Below are 25558 nucleotides of genomic sequence, written 5' to 3'. Positions count from 1 at the left end.
TTTGGTGCCCTAACAACTGGCTCTGTACTGGGTGCATTTCCAGGTGCTCAGTATCTGTGTGCCGAGTAAATGAAAAAAGGGTTGAATGACATCAGACCTCATTTTGGGCACAGACACCCCAACACCCTCCCTGTCTCATTTAAACAGTTGTTGTTGTTGTTGTTGTTGTTGTTGTTGTTTTGAGACGGACTCTTGCTCTGTCACCCAGGCTGGAGTGCAGTAGTGTGATCTTGGCTCACCGCAACCTTCACCTCCCGGGTTCAAGCGATTCTCCTGCCTCAGCCTCCCAAGTAGCTGAGATTACAGGTGGGAACCACCATGCCCGGCTAATTTTTGTATTTTTGGTAGAGAGAGGATTTTGCCATGTTGGCTAGGCTGGTCTTGAACTCCTGATCTCAGGTGATCCGCCTACCTCGGCTTCCCAGAGTGCTGGGATTACAGGCGTGATCCACCACGCCTGGCCTTTAAATAGTTCTTAAAGTCTCACCTGCCTCCAGAAAAGTTAATGGTGCTCATGAGAAATCAAACAAGGGACAAAGTGGATTGATGGGGAGATCAAGGCCTCCCTGCACCATAATTCCTAGAGTTACCATCCAGGTACTGAGCAGAGATGGGAGGGAAAGGAGGATGGGAAAGGAAGGTGGCAGTTTGGGGAAACCTGCCACATGCCAGGAGCCGATCTCCTTGATGGTCAGATAATCACACCCCTGCCCTCTAAGGAGAATGGGCCCCTTTGCCGAAGCAGGTGAATGGGTGGAGAAAGATCAAACCTGAGAAGCGAGAGGGGAGCTGGGGCACCTAACTGGAAAGTCTGAATCAGTGAAGAGAATTAGGGAACGGGTGCAGAGGACCTTGAACGACAGATAAGCTGTGAGGTTTCTCAGGGTGGCTGGTCTTCAGGACTTTCTCTGGCAGCTATGGGTTGTGCAAGAACTGAGTAGCGTCACTTTTGGGAAGAGCCGATTTGAACTGGCTTCCCCTTTTCACATTCTTTGAGAAATGCAAATAAAGGACGGGGGTTTGTTTTCTGGGGGACTTTCAGTTTCTGTGCTGGGTCTCAGTGTGGCTCCAGCATATATAAGACGATGCCTCACTTCCTATCGTGGGCCACCTGCGTGGTAGGCAGTGGTCTCTCCCTCTCCACTTTACAGATGGAGAAAACGAGGCTCAGGCAAGCTGGTGAACCCTGCCAAGATCACCGGGCTAGTTAAGCCAAAGAATCAAGATTCAAGCTCTCACGCTTGTCTGCCTGCAGAGCCAGTATGCTTTTCCTAACAAGACACCAGACTCTCTAATCTGCTGGTCTGATCACTAAACCACGGTGACTCCATTTCCTTCTCCCCAGGCCCCGTGAAGCCTTTCCCCTCTCCTCATCCCCACTCTGACTCCACAGACTGAAAAGCGTTCGCTGGTTCTTTGAAGTGGCATCTGAGCCATTTTTATTGTGAGCTCTGTCTCCATGGCATGTTAATCCATACCAGTGTGTCCGTCTCAAACCCGGAGTCCTTGGAGTCAAGGGGCTGCTGTTATGTACGCCTCCCTGTGCAATGCCTCACTTCCAGAGGGGAAGCCAGGCCAGAACCGGGCCCTTTCCTACTTCATTTCTGTCCTTTTCTGGGCTCTCCCCCAGAGGCAGAAACTGGGCATAGTATTTGTGACTGGGGATGTCAGATCAGGGGTAGGGGACCAGAGAGATGTAGAAGGGAAGGAAAAATGATGACAAGCAGATCCCAGGAGGGACACAAGCTGCTGGGGGTGGGGGTGGCCAGTGGCCGTGGTGGGGGCAGGGGGAGGTGTGCATGTCAGGGCAGGTGTTTAGATGGGTTTCTGGGTAGCAAGGAGCTGGGTGGAACAGAACAGGGACAGGAGCTTTGGAGTGTTGGGGTTACCCTCACCGAAAAGGCTGGCTCTGAGCCAGGCACAAGGTTCTCCACAGTGAGCATGTGTGTGGTGTGTGTGGTGTGTGTGGTGTGGCGTGCGCGCATGCGCATGCGCGGAGGAGGAAGCCATGTGGTGGTGTCTGGGGAAGCTCTGGGACTTCCCTGGCCCCTGCTGCCCCCAGCGCCTCCGCCGCAGTCCGTCCGGTGTCAGTGCTTGACGATCACATAGTCCACATTTTCTTGTGCCTGAGGCCGCTCCCCGAACCCAAACTGAATCAGCTCTGAGTAATGAATTCCCTCATCTTCTGGAAAATCTGGAATGACGTTCTCATAGTCGCCCTGAGAAAACCACGTGGTGGTCAGCCTGGCCCCGCTGTCGCCAGCCTCCACCGCTGCTTTTCTCTGCATTCTCTCCTTCATTCCACCCGGGGCTCCAAAAGCCCAGGCGGGCGTCCTCGTGTCAGGAAACTGGCTGTGGCCAGTATCCAGGACCCAGAGGTACCTGCCTGGCTCTGACCCGCTCTGCCAGAGCAACCGTCTCCAACACCCAACCTCTGCCACGATGGATGCCTACCCAAGTCCTTCCTATGTGGGACCCACCGCTGAAGCCAGGCGTCTGTCCCCAGCCTTCCACAGCCCCACCCTCCTTACCACCTGACGCTTCTGCAACACTGAATAAGTGACTGTGTCATCGCAGTCTGGGGGAGGTCTCTGTAGCTCGGAGGTCTCTGCATCTCTGAGAGAGAGGGCAGACAGATGACCACGTATGAAGCATCTCCCATGAACTCTCCTCCCTCTCAACACCCAGAGCCCCCAACAGCACCCCAACCTCAGCCCCTTATGTAAAACCTGAGGCCTCCCCAGTGCCCAAAGCTCACAGCAGGAGCTCGTGCAAATGTGTGTGCAGGGAGTAGGCGTGGGTGTGTATCACGAGGTCTTGACCTTTGTGATAAGAACGGACTGGGCATGTGCGCTGCTGACTTGAAGAAGCAGGTCCACTTCCGGAGACTGGCCCTTACCCAGAGGTTTGTTACGGAGCCAGAATGAGGCAGTGCATGTATCAGGGTGCCTGGCATGGGCCTGGCACAGAGGGCAGGCGAGACAAGAGCTTTTCCTCCCGCCTCCCTCCCAGGGTGCAGGGTCACCCTCCTGGTACCCTCAGTACCCAGTTCGTGGTGTGTTCGTCTCGGGAAAGCGCAGGGTGGCGTAGCTAATGCCATCTTCCATCATCGGATTGTAGCATCCCAGGGAGTGGGGACCTTCAGAGAGGGGGGTCCTTCTAACCTGGGAGGGAGACGAGGGTGAAGTGCTAACCACCTGTTACCCAACCCTCGTCCCCTTCCCTGGCCTCTGACAGCCCAGGTCTCCCCAGAGGACATTTTATCTCCTTCCTTCACCTTGTTTCCCCACTCAGCTTCACGGTCTGCCTCGTGCCTATCCTTTTTTTTGGTGGTGGGGGGCAGAGTCTCAGTCTGTCACCCAGGCTGGAGGGCAATGGCGCGATCTTGGCTCACTGCAACCTCCGCCTCCCGGGTTCAAGCGATTCTCCTGCCTCAGCCTCCTGAGTAGCTGGAATTACAGGCGTGCACCACCACGCCCGGCTAATTTTTAAAATATTTTTGGTAGAGACGGGGTTTCACCATGTTGGCCACGCTGGTGTCAAACTCCTGACCTCAGGTGATCCACCTGCCTCAGCCTCCCAAAGTGCTGGGATTATAGGCATGGGCCACCGCACCCAGCTCCATCCTACCTTTTTGTTCCTCACAAAGAAGCTCTGGCCACTGGAATTCTCCTGAAGCCCCTGCTGGCTCTGTGTCCTCTTCCAACTGAGAAATAAAAGCACAGGTGTGAGGGTCAGGGACTCCACAGGCTGGAGGCTTCGAGATGGACACGGGTCTCTGCCAACGGAAAGAGGAGGTGGTGGGGGGCAGCAGGAGCTCACCGTCGCTGGACCTTGAATCCACACATTGCCAGGATGAGGATGGCCAGGCAGGACCCGAGTCCCACAGCCACTCGCCTGCCAATGGTCTGCGGGCTATCTGGGTGGAGAAAGGAGAGACCTTAATCAGCTGAGAGGCCAGCTCTGCCTGGCAGCCTTTGCCTGGAAGGCATCCTGGACTTCTCTCCACAGCCAGACTTGTTCTTCTCCCCTGCATGCATGGGACAGGGGTGCAGAGGAAGAGGGTGACACCGGCCCCTGCTTGCTCTGGGCCTCCCTTTAGGAGGAAGGCACTAATTCTCCTGAGGAGCTGCTTTTCCCACAGGCACGGCACGCCCAGAGCCTGTGACCCACACTCGCATGAATGGGTGCAGCTCTTCACAGCAGTATGGCTGTGTGATCAGCTCTGAAAATGCACCTGTCTTCCACCCAGCAATTCCACATGGGAATGCATCTTGCAACTGTCCTTGCAAGCATGCCCAAAACAAGAGGCTGCAGACCTAGGCCCTGAAGAGGGCACTGGGAGGAGGACGTATGCAACCTTCATATGCGAGGACTCCATGGCCCTGGGAAAAAGAGGAGGCTGTCAGGCTGTCTGCAGAGGGGACACCCAGGGAACAATGGTTTTATATGATGGGATGTGTCTGTTAGATTTCTGATAACATGTTCCAGATATTTTCCTTTGGCCTTCAGTTGTGCTGGTGATGGTTCCCTAGATTGACTGATTGATTGATCGAGACAGAGTCTCGCTCTTTTGCCCAGGCTGGAATGCAGTGGTGAGATCTTGGCTCACTGCAACCTCCACCTCCCGGGTTCAAGTGATTCTCCGGCCTCAGCCTCCTGAGTAGCTGGGACTACAGGTGCGCACCAGCACACCCAGCTAATTTTTGTATTATTGGTAGAGATGGGGTTTTACCATTGGCCAGGCTGGTCTCGAACTCCTGGCTTCAAGTGATCCACCCACCTCAGCCTCCCAAAGTGCTGGGATTATAGGCATGAGCCACTGTGCCTGGCCAGGTTCCCTCAATTTAAGGCCATGTTTCCAATTATTAATCTGAAAAAGTACAATGAATTAATTAAATATGTTTCCTATGCTTCCAGATTCTTTTCTGTTGTTGTTATTGTTTTGTTTGTTTATTTTTTAAAAAATTTTTTGGTATTTTTTGTAGAGATGAGGTCTTGCTATGAGGTATGGGCTATGTTGCCCAGGCTGGTCTCGAACTCCTGGGCTCAAGTGATCCTGCCACCTCGGCCCCTCAAAGTGTTGCGATTACAGACATGAACCACCATGCCCAGGCTCCAGACTTTAGACACTCTGTGTATGCATAGATACAGAACAATGTCCAAGCAGTATTATTACATGGAAAAAAGCAAAGAAAATTCCTGGGCAAAGTGTGAGCTCTGCCTCGTCTGTGTCACGAGGAAGGGCGTATGTGCACAGACCTCTGTATGTGAATTGTGTGTATGAAAAATACCCCTGGGGGGAGATGGGATGACTGTGTGCAGTGAGGACCTTTGGTGGGGATAAGAGTCCTTGGGGATCAAGAGTGAGCCGCATCTGCCTTTCCACTATTTACCCTTTCATGCTTACATTTTATTTTTTTACCGTGTGCTTGTATGATCTGTTTAAAAATCACTCAAGTCAACTACTCTGGAGGTCAAGGCAGGAGCATCACTTGAGCCCAGGGGGTCGAGGCTGCAGGAGCTGAGATTGTGCCACTGCACTCCAGCCTGTGCAACAGGGTGAGACTCTGTCTCAAAAAAAAAAAAAATCATTTACATCTTAAAAGATAAAAACAAGGAGGTTGTCAGGGCTGAGAGAGACAGAGTAGTCAGAGAGAGAGAGAGAGAGAGAGAGACAGGGACTCAGTAGGCGCTCAGGACATCTGGAAGGTGGAGCAGCCTGAGAGGGGACCCTAGACGGAGGCAGGAGAGACTGCAGGGGAGGTAGAAAAAGAGAGAGACTGATGACGCAGGACAGGATGACTTCTCCAGCACAGTGGCAGGTGGCCTGGAGCAAGGGGTGTGAATGGGAAAGCGGACAGTGAGGTGGGGAAGAAGGGGCCAGCTGGTCTGGAAGGCTTTTGGGGAAGTCACAGGAGCAGACAGGGCCAGAGCGGAACCTGAGAGGAAACAGGGAGGAACTAAGGGCACAGTGGCTCATGCCTCTAATCCAAGGGCTTTGGGAAGCTGAGGCAGAAGGGTCACTTGAGGTCAGGAGTTTGAAACCAGCGTAGGAAACATAGTAAGACCCCATCTCTACAAAAATGTAAAAATTGGCCGGGTGGTACATATCTATAGTCCCAGCTACTCAGGAGGCTGCGGCAAAAGGATTGCTTGAACCCAGGAATTGGAGGCTGCAGTGAGGTGTCATTATGCCACTGCACTCCAGCCTGGGTGACGGAGTAACACCTTGTCTCTATAAGAAGAAGGAGAAGGAAAGAGAAGAAGAAGAAAGAGGAGGAGGAGGAGAAAGCAGAAGAAGAGGAAGAAGAAGAGGAAGAAGAAGGAGGAGGAAGAGGAGAAGGAGTCAAAAGAAGAAGAAGAAGAAGGAGAAGAAGAGAAAAGAAAGGAAAGAAGGAAAGAAGAAAGAAAAGAAAGAAAGAGAAAGGAAGAAAGGAAGAAGAAAGAAAGAGAAAGAAAGAAAGAGAGAAAGAAAAAGGAAGAAAGAAGGAAAGAAGGTCACCACCAAGAACAAGAGCAGGAAGAGGCCTTACAGTAGACGGTGAGGGTGATGAGAGGCGAGTGGCCCTTGCCCACTCTGTTGGTCCCCTGGCACCAGTAAGCACCGGAGTGCTGGACCTTCACCGGCTCCAATCTCAGCATCCGGCTGGAGTAGGGAAGGCTTTGGTTATTCCAGTCAAACCAGGCGTAGCTGTAGACGGGAGGGTTGGCGTCACTCTCACAGATCAGGGTTGCCGTCTTCCCCTCCATCACTTGGTTCCCCTGGCTCATGGACACACGCAGCCTCCTGGGTGCATCTGCATGGCGGGCAGGGGGAGGGGGTGCAAAGTCACCACCAGGCAGGCCACTGGTCCCCGCTCTGCTCCACTCCCAGCCTCTGGCCCCAACTCACACAGCACTTCGAGTGTCCAGGCCTTGGACGCCGTCTGTCCTATGGAGTTGTTCACCCAGCAGCTGTAACTCCCAGCATCTTCTGGGGAGATGGAGTCAAAATTCAGCTGGCTTTCTTTCCCCAGAAGGCTGCCATTTTTCTCCCAGAAGAACTGGACTTCTTTGGGGTGGCTGCTTGAGAAGTCACATTGGAGGCTGACCGAGTTCCCAGAGTGAATCTCAGAAAGGGGCTTGATTTTCCGGACCCTCACGCCTCGGGGGGCATCTGGAGGGCAAGGGTCCCAAGCTGACCTCTCCGCTCCCTGTTCCTTTTGCTGTCCCCAGGCCTCCCCTCCCCTTGGCCCTGAGGCTGGGCTCCTGCCCCTCAATTCTCTTGAAGACACTGGCCCAGGCTCTGGCCTCGTCCCCTTCTTCCCCTCATCCCAGCCGGGACACCTCCCAGATCCCCCTGCCTAGCCCAGAGACTCACACAGGACATTCAAGGTGACAGGGGAGGCCCACGAGCACCAGTTGTTACAAGCTGCGCAGGCGACGGCTGTGTTGTTCCAGCCAATGTTTTGGATCTTCAGCACCCCAAGCGATGGCTCCTCCCAGGCGCCACGGGGTCTCCATTCATAGTGGTTAACAATGGGGTTACTGGAACTGTAGTTACAGGAAAGGGTCACCGTGTCTCCTTCTCGAATCGGCGTGGGGTTTTCAATCACCATGGTCACCTTCTTGGGAGGATCTGGAAGAAAGCCGGAGAGGTGAGTAAAGAAAAGCCAGCTGTCCATAGTACCTCTTCCCTCCTGCTCCCTCTTCTCCCGTTACCTGTCCCGGGCATCTGCACAGGTCCTAAATTAATCTAAGGGGGGCTTGTGCTTCCTTCCTGTATCTGTGCAAGAACAGAAACCTTGCCCTGGCTCTCTGGCCTGGCTGTGGTTTGGTGCAGGGGTTCGGGGCACAGTGCTGAAGCCAGACGGCTGCCGAGAGGTGCACGGGCATGGGCTGCGGGTCTCAGTTTATGCATCTGTCAAACGGGGTCCTGAGGCCGGGCACGGTGGTTCACACTTGTAATCTCAGTACTTTGGGAGGCCGAAGCGGGCGGATCACCTGAGGTCAGGAGTTCTAGACCAACCTGGCCAACACAGCAAAACCCCGTCTCTACTAAAAAGTTTAAAAATCAGCTATGCATGGTGGTACATGTCTATAGTCCCAGTTAGGAGGCTGAGGCAAGAGAATCGCTTGAACCTGGGAGGTGGAGGTTGCAGTGAACAGAGATCAAGCCACTACACTCCAGCCTGGGCAACAGAGGGAGACTCCATCTCAAAAACAAAAGGCCACGGAGGGTAGGTGGGGGGTGAGTCCTGAGAGTTCCTAACCTCCTGGGAATTGTTTCAAGAAGGAAATGAGACAATGCCCTTTGAGCAGAGTGTGGCGTGTGGCAAACACTCCACAAACATCGCTGCGGCTGTTGCAGTTGCACATCCAACTGTCTGAGATGCTCAGGATTTGGGCACCCTGTCCCGTTAGCACATATGACATCTCAGGGTCCAAGGATGAAGCCTATGCGTTTTTTTTTTGTCCTGTGCCCTACTCGGTGACAAGATTCACTGTGTTAAAGAGGGTCTCACAATGGAGAGGTAATGAGACAGTTTGCCCCAGTTTTTATCAAAAATTTCAAGACCTCTTTTAAGACTCAGGCACTGCCTAGGTTGGCTAAGTCTCTGTTTGTGTCCCTCATGGAGTCCTGGTATCTTGCAGTTAATTATTCTTTGTTTTTTTTTGGAGACAGAGTCTCACTCTATCCCCCAGGCTAGAGTACAGTGGCCTGATCTCGGCTCACTGCAACCTCTGCCTCCTGGGTTCAAGCGATTCTCCTGCTTCAGCCTCCCGAGTAGCTGGGATTACTGGTGCCCGCCACCACACCCAGCTAATTTGTTGTATTTTTAGTAGACACAGGGTTTCGCCATGTTGACCAGGCTGGTCTCGAACTCCTGACCTCAGGTGATCCGCCCACTTTGGCCTCTCAAAGTTCTAGGATTACAGGCGTGAGCCACATGCCTGGTCAATCCTTCTTTTTTTTTTTTTTCCTTTCCTTTTCTTTTCTTTTCTTTTTTTTTTTTTTTTTTTTTGAGACAAGTTCTCACTGAGTCATCCAGGCTGGAGTGCAGTGGTTCAATCACCAGCTCACTGCAGCCTCGACTTCCAGGCTCAGGTGATCCTCCCACCTCAGCCTCCTGGGTAGCTGAGACTACAGGCGTACATGACCATGCCAGGCTAATTTCTTGTAGAGATGGGATTTTACCATGTTGCCCAGGCTGGACTCGAACTCCTGGCCTCAAGTGATCTGCCCACCTCGGCCTCCCAAAATGCTGGGATTATAAGTGTGAGTCATCATGCCCAGCTCACACCTATAATCCCAGTCCCAGCATTTTCTTTTTCTTTTTCTTTTTCTTTTTCTTTTTGAGACCCAGGTCTTGCTCTGTCACCCAGGCTGGAGTGCAGTAGCAGGAACACAGATCACTGTGCAGCCTCGACCTCCTGGGCTCAAGCAATTCTCCCACCTCAGCCTCCCCAGTAGCTGGGACCACCAGCACGCACCACCATGCTCAGCTAATTTTTGTATTTTTTTGTGGAGATGGTATCTCGATGTGTGGCCCAGGCTGGTTTCAAACTCCTGAGTTCAGGAGACCCTCCTGCCTCAGCCTCCCAAAGAGCTGGGATTGCAGGTGTGAGCCACTGCACCTGGCCTCATTCATTCAACAAGCATCTACAGGCTGGGTGCGGTGGCTCACGCCTGTAATCCCAGCACTTTGGGAGGCCGAGGCGGGTGGATCATGAGGTCAGGAGGTTGAGATCTGGCTAACACAGTGAAAGCCCATCTGTACTAAAAATATAAAAAATGAGCCGGGCGTGGTGGCGGGCGCCTGTAGTCCCAGCTACTCAGGAGGCTGAGGCAGGAGAATGGCGTGAACCCGGGAAGGCGGAGCTTGCAGTGAGCCAAGATCACACCACTGCACTCCAGCCTGGGTGACAGAGCGAGACTCCATCTCAAAAAAACAAACAAACCAAAAAAAAAAAAAAAAAAAAAACCCAAGCATCTACCGAGCACTCTCCGTGAGCTAGGCACACAGCTGTGAACAGCAACAAACAACAGAGCCCCTGCCCTGAGAAGCTTACAGGTCAGGAGACTCTGGCTGCTCCTTGCTCTTGACTCTAGGACCCTAGAATGCCCTGCACCCCATCTGCCTTCCGCCTTCCCCATCCATCTTCTCTCCCTAGAACCAGAGACTTTGTGGCTACTCACACTGGACATCCAGCTCAGTTCCCGGGCCCCTCTCTCCAATACCAAGAATGTTTTCCGCCTCACAGGAATAAGTCCCAGCGTGCCAGGGGAGGATCTTTTGGATCTGGAATTGCTTCTCTGTCCTTCCCTGCACTTCTTTGCCATTGTGGTACCACGTGTAATTTGTTGGAAGAGGATTGGCTGGTGATATGCAAAGAAAGTTGACTTCACTTCCCTCCACAGCCGGTGACTGGGAGATCTGAACCCTGGAAGGTTCCGGGGCATCTGGAAGAGGGGGCAGAGGTGAGTGGAGGGGTGAGGAGAGCACCCCCAATCTGTGCACACGGTCCTGAGAGCCCCCGTAGCTTGCCTCTCCGGGTCCACCCCTGCTACCTCCCTGCCTGGCCCATCCCCAGCTGCGAGGGGCTCACACTGCACTTGCAGGAACACTTTTTCCGACGTTGCCGGGCCCACGTCATTGGAGACCCTACAGCAGTACCTCCCAGTCTGGGACTTGGTCACTTCGTGCAGGGTTAGCATGAGTGTATTCTGCTCCTTCAGCGGGATGCCATCCTTGAGCCAGGATACCGTCGTGTACTCCGGGTTGCTGCTGTTGACCTTGCAGGTCATGGTCACAGAGTCCCCCTTCCTCACTATGGTTTCATTGGGAGTGACCTCGATCGTCAACTTTGGGGTGTCTGAAGGAGCAGAGGGGCAGTCAGGGAGGGGGCGGGGAATTCTCAGAGGGCGGAGGGTGTGGAAAGTGCTTTTATTCTGACAAAGTGGTGACCTGCCAGTCCCTTCACCCAGGTGATGGTCACGGCCTCCTAACTCGGCTCTCAGCTTCCCCCTCCCACTTCCTCTACCTGCTAGTCTCCACCAGCAGCACGCAGGGTTCCTAACACCATCCACCAGACCTCACCAATTCTGCTGGAAACCATGAGTGGTTTCCGTGCTTTGCATAGAATCCCAAACCCTCACCTCAGCCGTCGGGATCCAGAGTCCTGCTCCATCTCCTGCCTCCTGTCCTACCATGTGGCCCTCAGAGGCCGTGAACTTCAGCCTCTGAGGTCCTCCCACTCCCAGCTCCTGCCTCAAAGCTTTGAACCTGCTCTGCTCTTTCCCTGAAATCCTCCTCTCGCAAATATTTGCTGGCCTCAGCCCCTTCCTCCATTCCAGTCAGCTTAAGTGCTCACCTTCTTAGAGAGGTCTCTCTCCATCACTCCCCTCTCCCGGCCTTATTTTTTCCCTAACACACATATCACTACCTACAATAGTGTTGTATATTTCTTTGTTAACATTGCTTTGTTCCATATTCTAATGTCTTGGCTCATGCTGTGTATTTCTTTGTTAATCCATTTGTTGTCTGTCTCTTTCACTGCAGTGCCGGCTCCGTGTGGGGCAAGAGCTTTGCTCACTGCTGTACCCTGCCCCCCACCCTGTGCCCCCCACTGGCAGCCGTAATAAGGCCTGGTGCCTAGTAGGTTCGTGATATATATTTATTGAATGAATGAGGCACAAGATAATGATGCGAAAAAAAATCTCCACCAAGAGGGGAACAAAAAGACCTAACCAGATAATCCCCAAATCATGTCATGGCTTGAGGATGGACCGTTTTATTCTGTTAGGCTAAAGCAAATCTGTTTCCCAAAACACCAGGGCGGCGTGACCGAGGTTGGAGGATGCCACCGTCTGTGCAGGCTTCTCGGTGCACTGGGTGTGTGCCCCCTGCAGGGTTGGGGAGAAGGTGACACAGACCTTGCCCTTCCCATAGACACGTCGGGGAGACTCACGCTTCACGTTCAGCTGCACCGTGTCTTCGGAGAGGACCTTCCCGTCCACATCGTGAAGCTCGCAGGTCACGATCTTCCCATGGTGACTCCACTGTGGCGAGAACTTGAGCTCGCTCCGGGTGAAGACAGACTTGGTGCTCAAGGAGGTCGAGGTGACAGCAGCCTGCCTCATTGGAGCCCCCTCTAGTAACCACTGCAATTGGATCTGATACCCATAGCAGGAGAAATTCAGCAAGCAGGTCAGAGTGACTTCCTGGGATTCTTGAAGTTTTGGAGGGAGCTGGATACGAGGTGGAAAAGGCCTTTCTGCAAAAGAACAGAGTCCACGCTGGAGCCTGGGGGACTGAAGATGTGAGCGTACACCTGGCTTTAGATGTCCTGTCCCAAATCACCCCTCAGGAACCCCTTGCCACTTCATTCCACCTCTCTCCAGTCCTGCCTTTTTTTTGTTGTTGTTTGTTTGTTTTTGTTTTTGTTTTGTTTTGTTTTTTTGAGATGAAGTTTCCCTCTGTCACCCAGGCTGGGGTGCAGTGGCGTGATCTTGGCTCGCTGTAACCTCTACCTCCCCAGTTCAAGTGATCCTCCTGCCTCAGCCTCCCAAGTAGCTGGGATTACAGGTGCCCACCACCACGCCCAGCTAACTTTTTGTATTTCTAGGTAGACACAGGGTTTCGCCATGTTGGCCAGGCTAGTCTTGAACTCCTGACCTCAAGTGATCCTCCTGCCTCAGTCTCCCAAAGTGCTGGGATTACAGGTGTGAGCCACCACACCCGGCCTCGATTTTTTTTAGAGACAGGGTCTTGCTCTGACACCCAGGCTGGAGTGCAGTGGCACAATCCTAGCTCACTGTAGCCTTGACCTCCTAGGCTCAAGCAATCCTCTCACCTCAGCCCCCTGAGTAACTGGGACTACAGGCATGTGCCACCACACCTAGCTAGTTTTTTAAACATTTTGTAGAGACAGGGTCTTTCCATGTTATCCAGTCTAGTCTCAAACTCCTGGGCTCAAACGATCCTCCAACCTCAGGCTCCCAAAGTGCTGGGGTTAGAGGCGGAAACCACTGCACCCAGCCCAGTCCTGCTTTTCTCCACTTTGAATCACTTTTGCTCACCTGAAATCCTCTCTGAAAGGCCTTGACCACACTAAACCTCCTTGGGAACTGTAATCCACTCTTTTTTCATTCTCATTGCCAGATGTCTGCTTTCTGAATGACTGCAAAGTTCTATTCCCACCACCTCTAAGTGAATTTTATCAGTTTAGTTCACAGGCTTTTCAGCTTTGACAAACCTGTGTTGGTTTCATGGCTTCCTTCAGTATTGCAGCCATCCAAACACCGCATTCCTTTAGTGGGGTGGGTCTGTGTGCACCCAGCCTCAGCTCTCCCCAAGGCTGGACCACCTCCTTCAGACAGCGGAGTCTGAAACTGCATTGCTCACCCCAAACTTAAGGCTGCTTAGAACTGCCCATCCAGGAAACGGTGTGGAACGGAGTGCCCACACTCCCTATGGCAGGGGCCCCTCACACCTGTGTTTCATGGGTCAAAGCCACACCTACATATGCAGTGCTATGGCTGAACTTATGTTATACAAATTGTAAGATGTTCGTTTTGCTTCTTTTCTTTTCTCTTTGTCCTTTTCTTCCTCCATGCAAGATTAGTTACATTTGGTCATTTCAGTAGCAGGTAACCATTAATTCACTAATAATTGTTTAACTTACATCCTGACCCCCCGGCAGCTGCCTGCAAGATAAATGAACTTGTCTCTCTTTCAAAGAACAATGATCCTTAGGTCACACAGACCTCCTTGATGACATCCAGAAATTTGATGAGCCGAGAGACACAACAGCTTTAATGATCAGGAGGTCACCTGCTGCACACCTACTTTATTCATAAAAGCCCCCAGTAACGCTCAAAGTCGGGTCAGATTTGAGAGTTTCTCTCTTCTGTCCCCTCGCTTTGGTTAAATTAAATAATCCTTTCTTAGCTTCTAAGCACTGATGTGTCAGTGTTTGGCTGACTACGCATCGGGAGCTCAAACCTGGCCTGTGGGGTTCGACAACAGTGTCATCTAACCTTGAAGAGCTCATGAGAACTTGCCATGAACATTAACACACTGAGAGATTTCACTGGAAAATCTAGATTTCCATCATCTCTTGAAAAACCAGAAGATCAGGCCGGGTGCGATGGCTCACGCCTATAATCCCAATGCTTTGAGAGGTTGAAGCAGGAGGATTGCTTGAGGTCGGAGTTCAAGACCAGTCTGGGCAACATAGGAAGACCCATTTCTACAATAAATTAAAAAGTTAGCCGGGCATGGATGGTGGCATGCACCTGTGACCCTAGCTACTTTGGAGGTGGGAGGATAGCTTGAGCCCGGGAGATCAAGGCTTCAGTGAGCTGAGATCGCACCACTGCACTCCAGCCTGGGTGACGACAGTGCAAGACCCTGTCTCATAAAAAGGGAAAGGAAGGGGAAGGGGAAAAGAAGAGAAAAAAAGTTAAAAAATATTTTATGATTTTTATAACACAGGTTCAGTTATGGCACTGCACATGTAGGGGTGGATTTGACTCATCAAACACACGTCTGGGGCCTCTGCCCCAGGGAGTGTGGTTACTCCGTTCCACATACAGGTTCCTCTATAGGGAGCTCTGAGCAGCCCTAAGTTTAGGGTGAGCGATGCAGCTTCAGACCCCGCTGTCTGAAGGGGGCAGTCTAGTCTGGGAGAGAGCTGAGGCTGGCTACATGCAGACCCACCCCGCTAAAGGGATGCGGTGCTTGGATGGTTACCGTACTAAGGCCAACACGAGTTTGTCACAAAAGCTGAAAAATACACGGTAAGAAAGAAAGAGAGAAAGATCAGGAGATCCGACAACCTTGGAATCCAGGTCCCAGAGGGGCAGGAACTGAGGGTCAGATGGGACATCCGAGGTCCCGCAGCTCCGACTAGTGCTGATGCGTCGCCATCGTCACCCGCTGGCGTCCCCTGCCTGAGCTCTGCAGGAAGCTCGGTTTGTGAGCTCTCTGCCAGGAGTCAGGTATTTCCTGCCTCCCACTCACCCCTGCCCAGAGCAGAAGACCTGCTCCCCGAAGGCCTTACCGGAGACATTGAGGTGTATTTCTTCCATCCATTTCTCAGTCTTGGACACCATCCTCAGCCCCAGCTGACCACTGTCATTGACGTGCACTGGGTGGATACTCAGCGTGCAGTTGTTGTTAATCTTGTTCCCCAGGAATTGCACCCTTTTCTGCCCTGAAGGAACCTTCCCATCCTTTGTGCTTTCATAGAGTCTGGTCCCTTCGAACTTCGACATGTTCTGGTTATACTCAGGATTGTGGAACAGGATGAAGGTTTCCAGGGCACCATCTAGGACTCTGTAGGTGCAGGGGACCCAGACGCAGGCCCCCTCCCAGGCGTAGATGGTTCCAGGGTGATCAATATTCCATTTACTTGAGTCAGAGAAAGCCAAGTATTCTAGAACTCACCACAGTGATCAGAAAGCATTACTGAGGGGGCACGAGAGCCTTCTTTTACAAATTATTCTTTATTTTAAAATTTGTTTAATTTTTAATTCTTTTTAGAGATAGGGGTCTTGCTAAGTTGCCCAAGCTGGCTTCAAACTCCTGACCTCAAGTGATCCTCCCACCTCAGCCTCACAAAGTGCTGACATTTCAGGCATGAGCCACTGCACCCAGCTGAGAGCTTTCCAAAAACTAAAGAATTCTCTCTGAAGATAGTGGGAGAAATACAGAGATACACAAAGACAGCAGGATGCAATGAGAGAAGCGTATGTATATATGGGAAACATATATATTTGTATGTACATCTATCTATACACACTGCCACCCCCACCCTACCCTATGTTGACGCCTCTCCGCCCGGGTCTTTCCTCCTCCTCCAGTGCCCACTGACATCCCAGAACCCCAGTACTGGCCCAGGCCACAGTCCTTACCCAGGAGCAGGAGCCAAGGGCCGAGGAGATGCATGGTGTCGTGTCTGGGTGGAAGCCTGAGCAGGGGAGAGTTTGTCTTTGAGCCATCTGGCCACTGACTTCTTCCACATGGCTTTTCTTGCTCACCCACTGAGCTCCGACCCTTCCCCTAGATCTGGGAGGACTGGGTCTGGTTGCATTATGGGGATGTGGCATTTGAGATGCTCACAGAGTTCTTTCATTTTTTTTGAGACAGAGTCTTGCTCTGTCTCCCAGGCTAGAGTGCAGTGGTGCAATCTCCGCTCACTGCAACCTCTGCTTCCCAGGCTCAAGCACTTCTCTGGCCTCAGCCCCCCAAGTAGCTGGGTAAAGGCAGGTGTCACCACGCCTGGCTGATTTTTGTATTTTCAGTAGAGATGGGGCTTCACTATGTTGGCCAGGCTGATCTTGAACTCCTGACCTCAGGTGATCTGCCAGCCTCGGCCTCCCAAAGTGCTGGGACTACAGGGGTGAGCCACCACTCCTGGCCGGGAGTTTTTTCTAGGTATGCTGTGCCTCTCCTTCAAACTGAGAGCCCTGTGAGGGCAGCTTCTCTCTCTTCGCAGAACTCCTTCCTTTCTTCCTTCCTTCCTCCCTTGCTTCCTTTTTTCCATCCATCCATTCATCCATCTCTAATTTTACAAACTTCCTGCCTGGCTCGCAGGCTTTGAGTGGCACCAGACCACTGAGTGCCTTGAATGCCAGGCCCCGGATAACATGGAGCTCTCTCTGGTGCTACTCATCAAGGATTATACTCAGGGACAGACATGGTCAAAACTTGGTTTGAAAGACCAGGCAAAAAGGAATTTTAAAACCAGTAACAAAGTATGGGTGAGCCAGGTGCAGTGGCTAACACCTGTAATCCCAATACTTTGGGATGCCAAGGCAGGCAGATCACTTGAGGTCAGGAGTTCAAGACCAGCCTGGCCAACATGGCAAAACCCCATCTTACCAAAAATGCAAAAAATTAGCTGGGCGTGGTGGCGCACACCTGTAATCCCAGCTACTCGGGAGGCTGAGGCAGGATAGTTGTTTGAACCCAGGAAGTGGAGGTTGCAGTGAGCCAAGATCGTGCTACTGAACTCCAGCCTGGGTGACAGACCCAGATCCTGTCTCAGAACAAAAACAAAACAAAAAATAAAGTGTGACACCAGGAGAGCATTTTGAGGGGTCTGGAAGGTCTCTGGAGAATGCCCCACAGGCCAGGTAGGAAACGTAAATCAACCAAGTGGGGACAAAGGTTGTACCTCCTCTAAAGGTGGTAGCTGCCTCAGTTCTAGTCAGTTATTGCCAGACAGAACCTGAGCTCAGCACTGTCTGATCTTCCACTGTAAGAGAAGTAAGAAGCTAAACTTCTAAGTGGAATGACCTACTTAAAAAGAAAAATAGACCAAGGAGAAGTGGCCAATGTGGGAGGATTACTTGAGGTCAGGAGTTTGAGACCAGCCTGGCCAACATAACAAGACCACGTCTCTACAAAAAAAGTTTAAAAATTAGCCAGGCATGGTGGCACACACCTGTGGTCTCAGTTAATTAGGAGGCTGAGGTGGGAGGATCAGTTGAGCCCAGGAGGTCAAGCCTGCAGTGAATGGTGATCTCCCCACTGCACTCCAGCCTGGGCAATAGGGCGAGACCCTGTCTTGAAAAAATAAAAAATAGGCCGGGTGCGGTGGCTCACGCCTGTAATCCCAGCACTTTGGGAGGCTGAGACAGGCAGATCACGAGGTCAGGTGATCCTGACCATCCTGACTAACACGGTGAAACCCCGTCTCTACTAAAAATACAAAAATTAGCCGGGCGAGGTGGCGGGCGCCTGTAGTCCCAGCTACATGGGAGGCTGAGCCAGGAGAATGGCGTAAACCTGGGAGGTGGAGCTTTCAGTGAGTGGAGATCGCGCCACTGCACTCCAGCCTGGGCGACAGAGCAAGACTCCGTCTCAAAAAACAAAAAAAAAAAAAAGAAAAGAAAAAAGAAAAAATACACAAACTAAAAATATGCAGAGCTGGTCAAACAAAACCTATCTGTGGGTTAGGTTCTGTAATTGCTGCCCGTCTTTCTCTCTTTCTCTGCAATGAGCTTATCCTCCACCATCCCTGACCTCTGCATAGAGTTATATTTACATAGAGTTAAATTTAAGTCCCAATTTACATGATCGTGGCCCTCCGTGCTGGCCCCCGGGGACCCCGAAGGATGTGACAGCAGAGTGTGTCTCCGGTCTCAGCACCAACCCAAGTCCCTCCCACTCACCTGCCAACATTTCCCACGCATCAGTGTTCCTCTCTCTCTCTGTGTTTATCTCCTTGGGCCACACGGCTCATGCCGAGGGCTGCCAGGTGTCAGTTCATGGGTGTAGGGAAAGCTAAGCTGCTTGTGGACAGCAGGAAGGGGGTCTCGCTTGACCTGAGCATGAATTTGGGGTGCAGGGTCTGAAGCTGAGGCAGATTCCCCAGGCAGAGTTGACATGAGCCCTGCAAGTGCTCATAATGTCACATGCAAAAAACGTCTTCAAGGTCACGTACACTTGAGAAAGGCAGGGTTAAAGAGTTAAGTAAAATTATTATTATTATTATTATTATTATTATTATTATTATTTTTGAGACAGAGTCTCATTCTTCTGTCACCCAGGCTGGAGTGCAGTGGTGTGATCTCAGTTCACTGCATCCTCTGCCTCTAGGGTTCAAGTGATTCTCCTGCCTCAGCCTCCTGAGTAGCTGGGACTACAGGCATGTGCCACCACACCTGTCTGATTTATTTGTTTGTTTGTTTGTTTGTTTTAGTAGAGATGGGGTTTCACCATGTTGGCCAGGCTGGTTTCAAGCTCCTGACCTCAGGTGATCCCCCCAACTTGACCTCCCAAAGTGTTGAGATTACAGGTGTGAGCCACCGCACCTGGCTTAAGTAAGATTCTTTACTGCAGGGCTTTAAAAACGTTTTAGGAAACTCTATCTACACCATTAATCTCTAGATATGGAGATTAGAGTATAGTATAATACATTGTCCATACTTCTTTGACCATGGGATCTATTTTACATGTTCCATAAAAAACTTTGCAGGGTTGCAGGACCAGTGTTCTCTGAAATCCCCTTAAGGTTACCTAAGGGGTAACAAGGGCTGTGGGACGGAATAGACTCTTTTCCTGCAGCCAACACTTGCCTCCAGGAGCCGGGCCATCGTCCCTCCTCTGCCGGCACCCTCCAGCCACAGCCTGCTCTGGGCCGGGCTGGAGCATCCCAGCATGAGTGGGATATGAGTGTCTCCAGAGCAGGGCTGTGTGCTGCCTCAAGGAGCTCCAGGAGTCTCTGGAGCACAGGAGTAGGGCCCCAGGCCCGGGAATTGGAAGGCTGAGGGTGGGGTGGAGGTTAGGGACAGCAGTTATTATGCACAGAGGCTCAGGACAGGGCCATGCTGTCCAGACCTCCTCAGTCCATGCCTGTTGAGGGCCTTGCAGAACCTTGGGGCCGGCCTCCCTGGCTCCTTCTTCCTTCCTAGGCATCCAGTAACCTACCCTACTCTCAGAAGACTCAACAGGCCTGACAAGGAGGATGCTCAAGACAGGGGTCTGTCTACAACCTGTTGTAACACAGGTAAGAGAGAGCCAGGGAGGTCCCCACTGTATTCCCAGCTCTGGGAGGTATGCCTGGCCTATAACTGCTGTTCCATAATAATTTGCTTGTTGAATGCAAAATAAAAGCAAAATGGTTTTTACCTCTTTCCGCGTGTCTTCCCTCTTCAGGGACCCTGGCAGCATCTGAGAGCAAAAGGAGAAGTACAGTAAAGTCTCTGATGACAGAGGTTTCCCCTCCATGGCCACACCCCCTGCTTCTCTATGGCTCTGAGGGGGACCAAGTAGCATCATGATCTGGGGAGTGGGGAAAAGAGACGAATGAGGGGGATGCGGGCTCGGAGTCAGATCGGAAGACTCGAGTATGTATGGGCAGTTCTTCCTTTCAGTGTGTGGGTTTGCAATATCAGATCAGTTTCAGAATGGGCTCCTTCACAACTCCCCCTCTACCCAGCTCTCAGGAAATGCGAATGACTCAAGTCAAGCAGGAGAACTGGAGCCCGCTGAAAAAGGCACAGGCCCACCTGAAAGTATTTGTAGTTTAGTGACACCATCCAGTTATTACCATTTCCACTCCTTTCATCAGAGGCATAAATGGTGGGGAATCTGACCACCTACACTGAAGCCCCCAAAGGTTGAGGGAGGAGCACATAGATATTGAGGAGGAAAAAGATATCTTGGCCGGGAGCAGTGGCTCATGCCTGGAATCCCAACACTTTGGGAGGCTGAGGTGATGGATCGCTTGAGGTCAGGAGTTCGAGACCAGCCTGGCCAACATGGTGAAATCCCGTACCTACTAAAAATACAAAAAATTAGCTGAGCGTGTTGGCAGGCGCCTGTAGTTCCAGCTACTCAGGAGGCTGAGAAGGAGAATCACTTGAGCCCAGGAGGCGGAGGTTGCAGTGAGAAGAGATCGCATCACTGCACTCCAGCCTGGGCGACAGAGTGAGACTCTGTCTCAAAAAAAAAAAAAAAAAAAAAAAAAAAAAAGAAAGGAAGGAAACGAAAAGATACCTTGTAGGGCTGGGCATGGTGGCTGTGCCTGTGGTCACACCTGTAATCCCAGCAGTTTGGGTGGCCAAGGTGGGCAGATTGCCTGAGCTCAGGAGTTCAAGACCAGCTTGGGCAACATGGTGAAACCCCATCTCTACTAAAAAAAAAAAAAAATCCAAAAATTGGCTGGGCATGGTGGCAGGTGCCTGTGGTCTCAGCTGCTCAGGAGGCTAAGGCAGGAGAATCACTTAAGCCTGAGAGGCTGAGGTTGCAGTAAGCAGATCGTGCCGTTGCACTCCAGCCTGGGCGACAGAGCCAGACCCTGTCTCCAAACAAAACAAAACAAAACAAACAAAAAAAGATATCTTGTAGGAAGTGTTATTGAATGGAGAGTCTTGAGGCTGAAACCTCATCACTTTTATAATCTTGTAGCCAGCGAGTGTCTCAGGAGCAGAACAGATAGCAGTGGAAGCCATGCACATCTTACAGATGATGAGGGATGCGCTGAGAGGTCTTCACTCCAGCACCACTGCCCTCTACAGGCAGCTGGCCATAGGGAGGGAAACAGAGAGAGGGAAGAACACCTTCTTCCAAAAGCACCGATGGGGCTGGGTGTGGTGGCTCATGCCTGTAATACGCTTTGGGAGAGCGAGGCAAGAGGATCGCTTAAGGCCAGAAGTTTGAGACCAACCTGAGCAACATAGCAAGACTCTGTGCAGCTACCCAACAAAAACAAAAAATGAAAAGTAGCTGGGCATGGTGGCACGTGCCTGTGGTCCAAGCTACTTGGGAGGCTGAAGCAGGAGGATCACTTGAGCCTGGGAGTTTAAGGCTGCAGTAAGCCATGATAGCACCACTGCACTCCAGCCCAGGCAACAAAGTAAGACCTTGTCTCAATAAATAATAAATAAATAAAATGAACAAAAAGCAGTGATATTCTGGAAAGATGGACTAGATGTATTTATTTATTCTGCCAAGTATAACTGAAAACCTTGAACATGATAAGACAAGCATAAGAAGACTGAAAGATGGAGAGAAGCAGACTGGTCAGGGACCTCGGGACTTAAGGAACAGTGGTGAATTCCCTGGGATTTCTCTTTGCCTCATATATCTCCGGGTGAATATTGAAGAAGCCAACAACTGAAAATGCCAAGGGGCACAAATAAAACAAGTCCCAACAAAACAAGTTCTAGCAAAACTATGATTTTCTAGCCAAAGAACAAGGAAAGGGGCATCGTAGAAAGACAGAGTCTTTTAGTCAATACCTGCTCTGCTCCTGCCAAGTTCCATCCTCACCCCTGTCAGCAAAGGCTGGCTGGGAAACCTGGACTTTCACCCTCACCAGGCTGTAACAAAGAACCCTAGGCCACTCCCATACTCAGTCGGAGTGATGCCTGAGTTGGAGCTGGGACCTTCACCCCTACTGGGATCACCCTCCCCCAGTGTGGTGTTGGTGGAGACCATGTGGGCAGCCTGGACACCCACTGCCACCCCAATGCAGAAGTGAGGGCTTTCCCCCACCCCCACTGGAGTAGTGTCAGAGGAGGCCTAGTGGAGAGTTGGGACTTTCGCCACCACTCAGTGGTAACAAGCGCCACTCTCTCTCTCTGCCACACACAGTGTCAATGAAAGCCACATAGGGAGCAGTAATGAAGCAACCTTCCCACTCCCAGCCTGGGAGTTGTCACGGATTCCTAGTGGGGAACCTGAACTTCTACCTAACAATAACATGGAGGCCTCATCTCTCCCAATCCCCCAGGTTCAAGAAAGGCTGAATGGAGAACCTGGACTTTTATCCCTGTCTGGAAGCAATGAGGCAGTGCCCCACTTTATTTCGCTGGAGCAGCATAAAGGGAAGCCCGCTAAGACAAAAGACTTAAATAAGATCCAGACTCTTATAACAGTGCCCAGAATATCCTGACTTCAATGGCAAATCACTTGTCATACTAAGAATCAGGCATTCTCAGACTGAGTAACAAAAGATAATTAACAGGCACAAGCATCAAGATGACACAGATGTTAGAATAATCTGACAAAGATTTTGGAGCAGCCATCATAAAAATGTTTCACTGAGAAATTATAAATGTGCTTGAAACAAATAAAGTAATAAAAAATTATCAGCAAAGAAATAGAAAATATAAAGAAGAACCAAATGGAAACTTTAGAACTAAAAAATACAAGAGCTGAAATAAAAACCATAATGGATTGGCTCAATAGCAGAATGGAGAGTGTAGAAGAAAGAAGCAGTGAAACAAAACAGATAACAATAGAAATTACCCATTCTGAACAATGGAAAGAAAATAGATGAAAGGAAATGGAACAAAGCCTCAAGGACAAGTGTAACTATAATAAAAGAAGATCTAACATTTTGTCACTGAAGTCCCAGAAGGGGAGGTAAAGGAGGGTGGGCCTTAAAAAAATTCCAAGAAGTATTGGCTGCAAATTGTCTTCATTTGACAACATACATGCACAATATATGTCTACAGATTCAAGAAGCTAAGTGCATCACAAACAGGATAAATCCAAAGAAATTCATGCCCAGACACATCATAGTCAAACTTCTAAAAACAAGAGGCAGAGAAAATTCTTGAAAGCAACCACATAAAAATGACACATTACCTATACCAGGAAAACTGTTCAAATAACAGTGGGTTTCTCATCAAAAACTATGGAATCCATAAGAAAGTGACACAATATTTTTCAGGTGCTCAGAGAACTGTCAATCTGGAATCAGTCCTGTATCTAGTGGAAATACCCTTCAGGAATGAAGGGGAAATTGAGATATTCTCAAACGAAGGAAAACAAAGAGAATTTTTGTTCAACACAGACCTACCCTAAAATTATGGCTAAAGGCAATTCCCTGAACAGAAAGGAAGTAATTTTTTTAAAAAAGAATCTTGGAATACCGGGATGGAAGAAAGAACACTTGTTGAATGCAAAAAAAGAACAAAAATGGTTTTTACCTGTTTCCTCACATCTTCCCTCTTCAGGGACCCTGGTAGCATCTGACAGTAAAAGGGAAAGTACAGTAAAGTCTCTGGTGACAGAGGCTTACCCTTCATTGCCACCCCCTGCCTCTGGAAGAGCAAACCTATGGGTAAATACAATAGACTCTTCTTTTCCTCTAGAGTTTTCTAAATTACGTTTGACACTCAAAGCAAAAACTGTAACACTGTCTAATTCTGTTCTCAGTGTATGTAGATAAAATATTTAAGCAATTATCCTATAAATGGGAGAGGAAAAAGGGTTGTAAAGGGAAGTAACTGGTAGAGTGTTGAAACCAGTAGACTCTGATAAATTATGTATATTGTAATACCTAGAGCAACCTATAAAAAAGCTATACAAAGTAATATACTCAAAAACACTACAGATAAATCAAAATGGAATTCTAAAAAACTGTTCAGGAACTCACTAGAAGCTGGAGAAAAGAAAAAAGAATCAAAGAAAACAAAAAATAAAATGACACGCATCAGCCTTAGCATATAAGTGATTACATTAAATGTAAATGGCCTAAATAAATGCTCTTTACAAGAAAATAGCTTGAAGGCTAGGTGCAATGGCCCACACCTATAGTCTCAGCACTTTGGGAGGCCAAAGTGGATGGATCACTTGAGGCCAGGAGTTCAAGACCAGCCTGGCAAACATGGCAAAACCCTGTCTCTACTAAAAGTACAAAAAAAATTTGCCAGGCATGGTGGTGCATGCCTGTAATCCCAGCTACTCGGGAGACTGAGGTGAGAGGATTGTTTGAACCTGGAAGGCAGAGGTTGCAGGGAACCAAGATCATACCATTGCACTCCAGCCTGGGTGACACAGCAAGACCCTGTCTCAAAAATAATAATAATAATAATAACTTCAAATATAATGGAAATATACCATGCAAAAAGTAGTCAAAAGAAAGTAGGAGTGGCTATATTAATAACAGATAAAGTAGACTTCAGAGCAAAGAAAATTACCAAGGCCAGAGATGGACATTATATAATGTGGGAAAAGTCAATCCACCAAGAAGACATAACCATCCTAAATATGTATGCACCAAACAACAGAGCTGAAAAATATATGAAGTAAAACCCAGTAGAAATAAAAAGAGAAATAGGCAGCCGGGCTCACACCTGTAATCCCAGCACTGTGGGAGGCCGAGGTGGGTGCAGTCAGGAGTCTGAGACCAGCCTGGCCAGCGTGGTGAAACCTCATCTCTACTAAAAATACAAAAATTAGCCAGACATGGTGGTAAGCACCTGTAGTCCCAGCTACTTGGGAGGCTGAGGCAGGAGAATCACTTGAACTCAGAAGGTGGAGATTGCAGTAAGCTGAGATCGCACCATTGCACTCCAGCCTGGGTGACAGACTGAGACTCCATCTGAAAAAAAAAAAAAAAGGAATAGGCAAATTCACAAACATAATTGGGAACTTCAATATTCTCTCTCAACAATAGAACAATCAAGCAGAATATCAACAAGAATATATAAGAACGCAATGACACACCATCAACCAACAGCATCTAATTGACATTCATGGAATTATCTACCCAACAATAGCATAATACACCTTCTTTTCAAGCATCTATGGAATATATACCAAGATATATATACCAAGATATCTATGGAATATAAATCATATGCAAGGTCATGAAACAAACGTCAGACATTTGAAATAACTGAAATTACGGAGAGTATGTTCTATTACCACAATGGACTCAAATTAGATACCATAACAGAAAGTTAAAAGAAAAATCTTCAAACACTTGGAAACTAAACAAAGCACTTCTAAATAATCCAAGGGTCAAAGAAGAAATCGCAAGTAAAACTTTAAAAATACACTGAATGGAATGAAAATGAAAATAGAACTTACCAAATTTTAGGAACCAACTAAAGCACAAGAGGGAAATTTATATCACTTTGGGAGGCCGAGGCAGGTGCATCATAAGATCAGGAGATCGAGACTATCCTGGCTAACACAGTGAAACCCTGTCTTTACTAAAAATACAAAAAATTAACCAGGCGTGGTTGCGGGTGCCTGTAGTCTCAGCTACTTGGGAGGCTGAGGCAGGAGAATGGCATGAATCCGGGAGGTGGAGCTTG

General features: G+C 49.8%; 2 protein-coding genes across 7 annotated transcripts; both read right to left on the bottom strand.

The window, feature by feature from the left end:
- Positions 1-1412: 1412 nt before the first annotated feature.
- Positions 1413-19675, bottom strand: CD22 (CD22 molecule). 5 transcript variants are annotated; one of them, XM_050768719.1, is made up of 14 exons: positions 19629-19675; positions 15905-15960; positions 15052-15432; positions 11956-12261; positions 10594-10860; positions 10184-10447; positions 7364-7621; positions 6896-7159; positions 6537-6800; positions 3823-3919; positions 3631-3706; positions 3046-3164; positions 2532-2616; positions 1413-2219 (listed from the first exon to the last, which is right to left on the bottom strand). In XM_050768719.1, exons 2-14 carry the CDS (start codon positions 15936-15938, stop codon positions 2088-2090), a joined length of 2547 nt encoding a protein of 848 aa, XP_050624676.1. In that variant the 5' UTR covers positions 15939-15960; positions 19629-19675; the 3' UTR covers positions 1413-2087. The 5 variants fall into 5 exon arrangements, with proteins under 5 accessions (XP_050624676.1, XP_050624679.1, XP_050624678.1 ...); XM_050768722.1 differs by lacking the exon at positions 15905-15960 and having other exon boundaries at positions 19629-19667; XM_050768721.1 differs by lacking the exon at positions 15905-15960 and having other exon boundaries at positions 15052-15426; positions 19629-19667.
- LOC126941927 (uncharacterized) lies at positions 17867-24833 on the bottom strand. Of its 2 annotated transcripts, XM_050768812.1 has the most exons (3): positions 24716-24833; positions 23441-23482; positions 17867-19670 (listed from the first exon to the last, which is right to left on the bottom strand). In XM_050768812.1, the coding sequence occupies exons 2-3, from the start codon at positions 23480-23482 to the stop codon at positions 19017-19019; spliced, it is 696 nt and encodes a 231-aa protein (XP_050624769.1). In that variant the 5' UTR covers positions 24716-24833; the 3' UTR covers positions 17867-19016. The 2 variants fall into 2 exon arrangements, with proteins under 2 accessions (XP_050624769.1, XP_050624768.1); XM_050768811.1 differs by having other exon boundaries at positions 23441-24833.
- Between the last annotated feature and the right edge of the window lie 725 nt (positions 24834-25558).

The sequence above is a fragment of the Macaca thibetana genome, chromosome 19 (genome assembly GCF_024542745.1).
Source record: "Macaca thibetana thibetana isolate TM-01 chromosome 19, ASM2454274v1, whole genome shotgun sequence".
NCBI classification, from domain to species: Eukaryota; Metazoa; Chordata; class Mammalia; order Primates; family Cercopithecidae; genus Macaca; species Macaca thibetana.
Note: the sequence above shows the minus strand (reverse complement) of the source record. Positions and strands in the feature narration are given on the sequence as shown.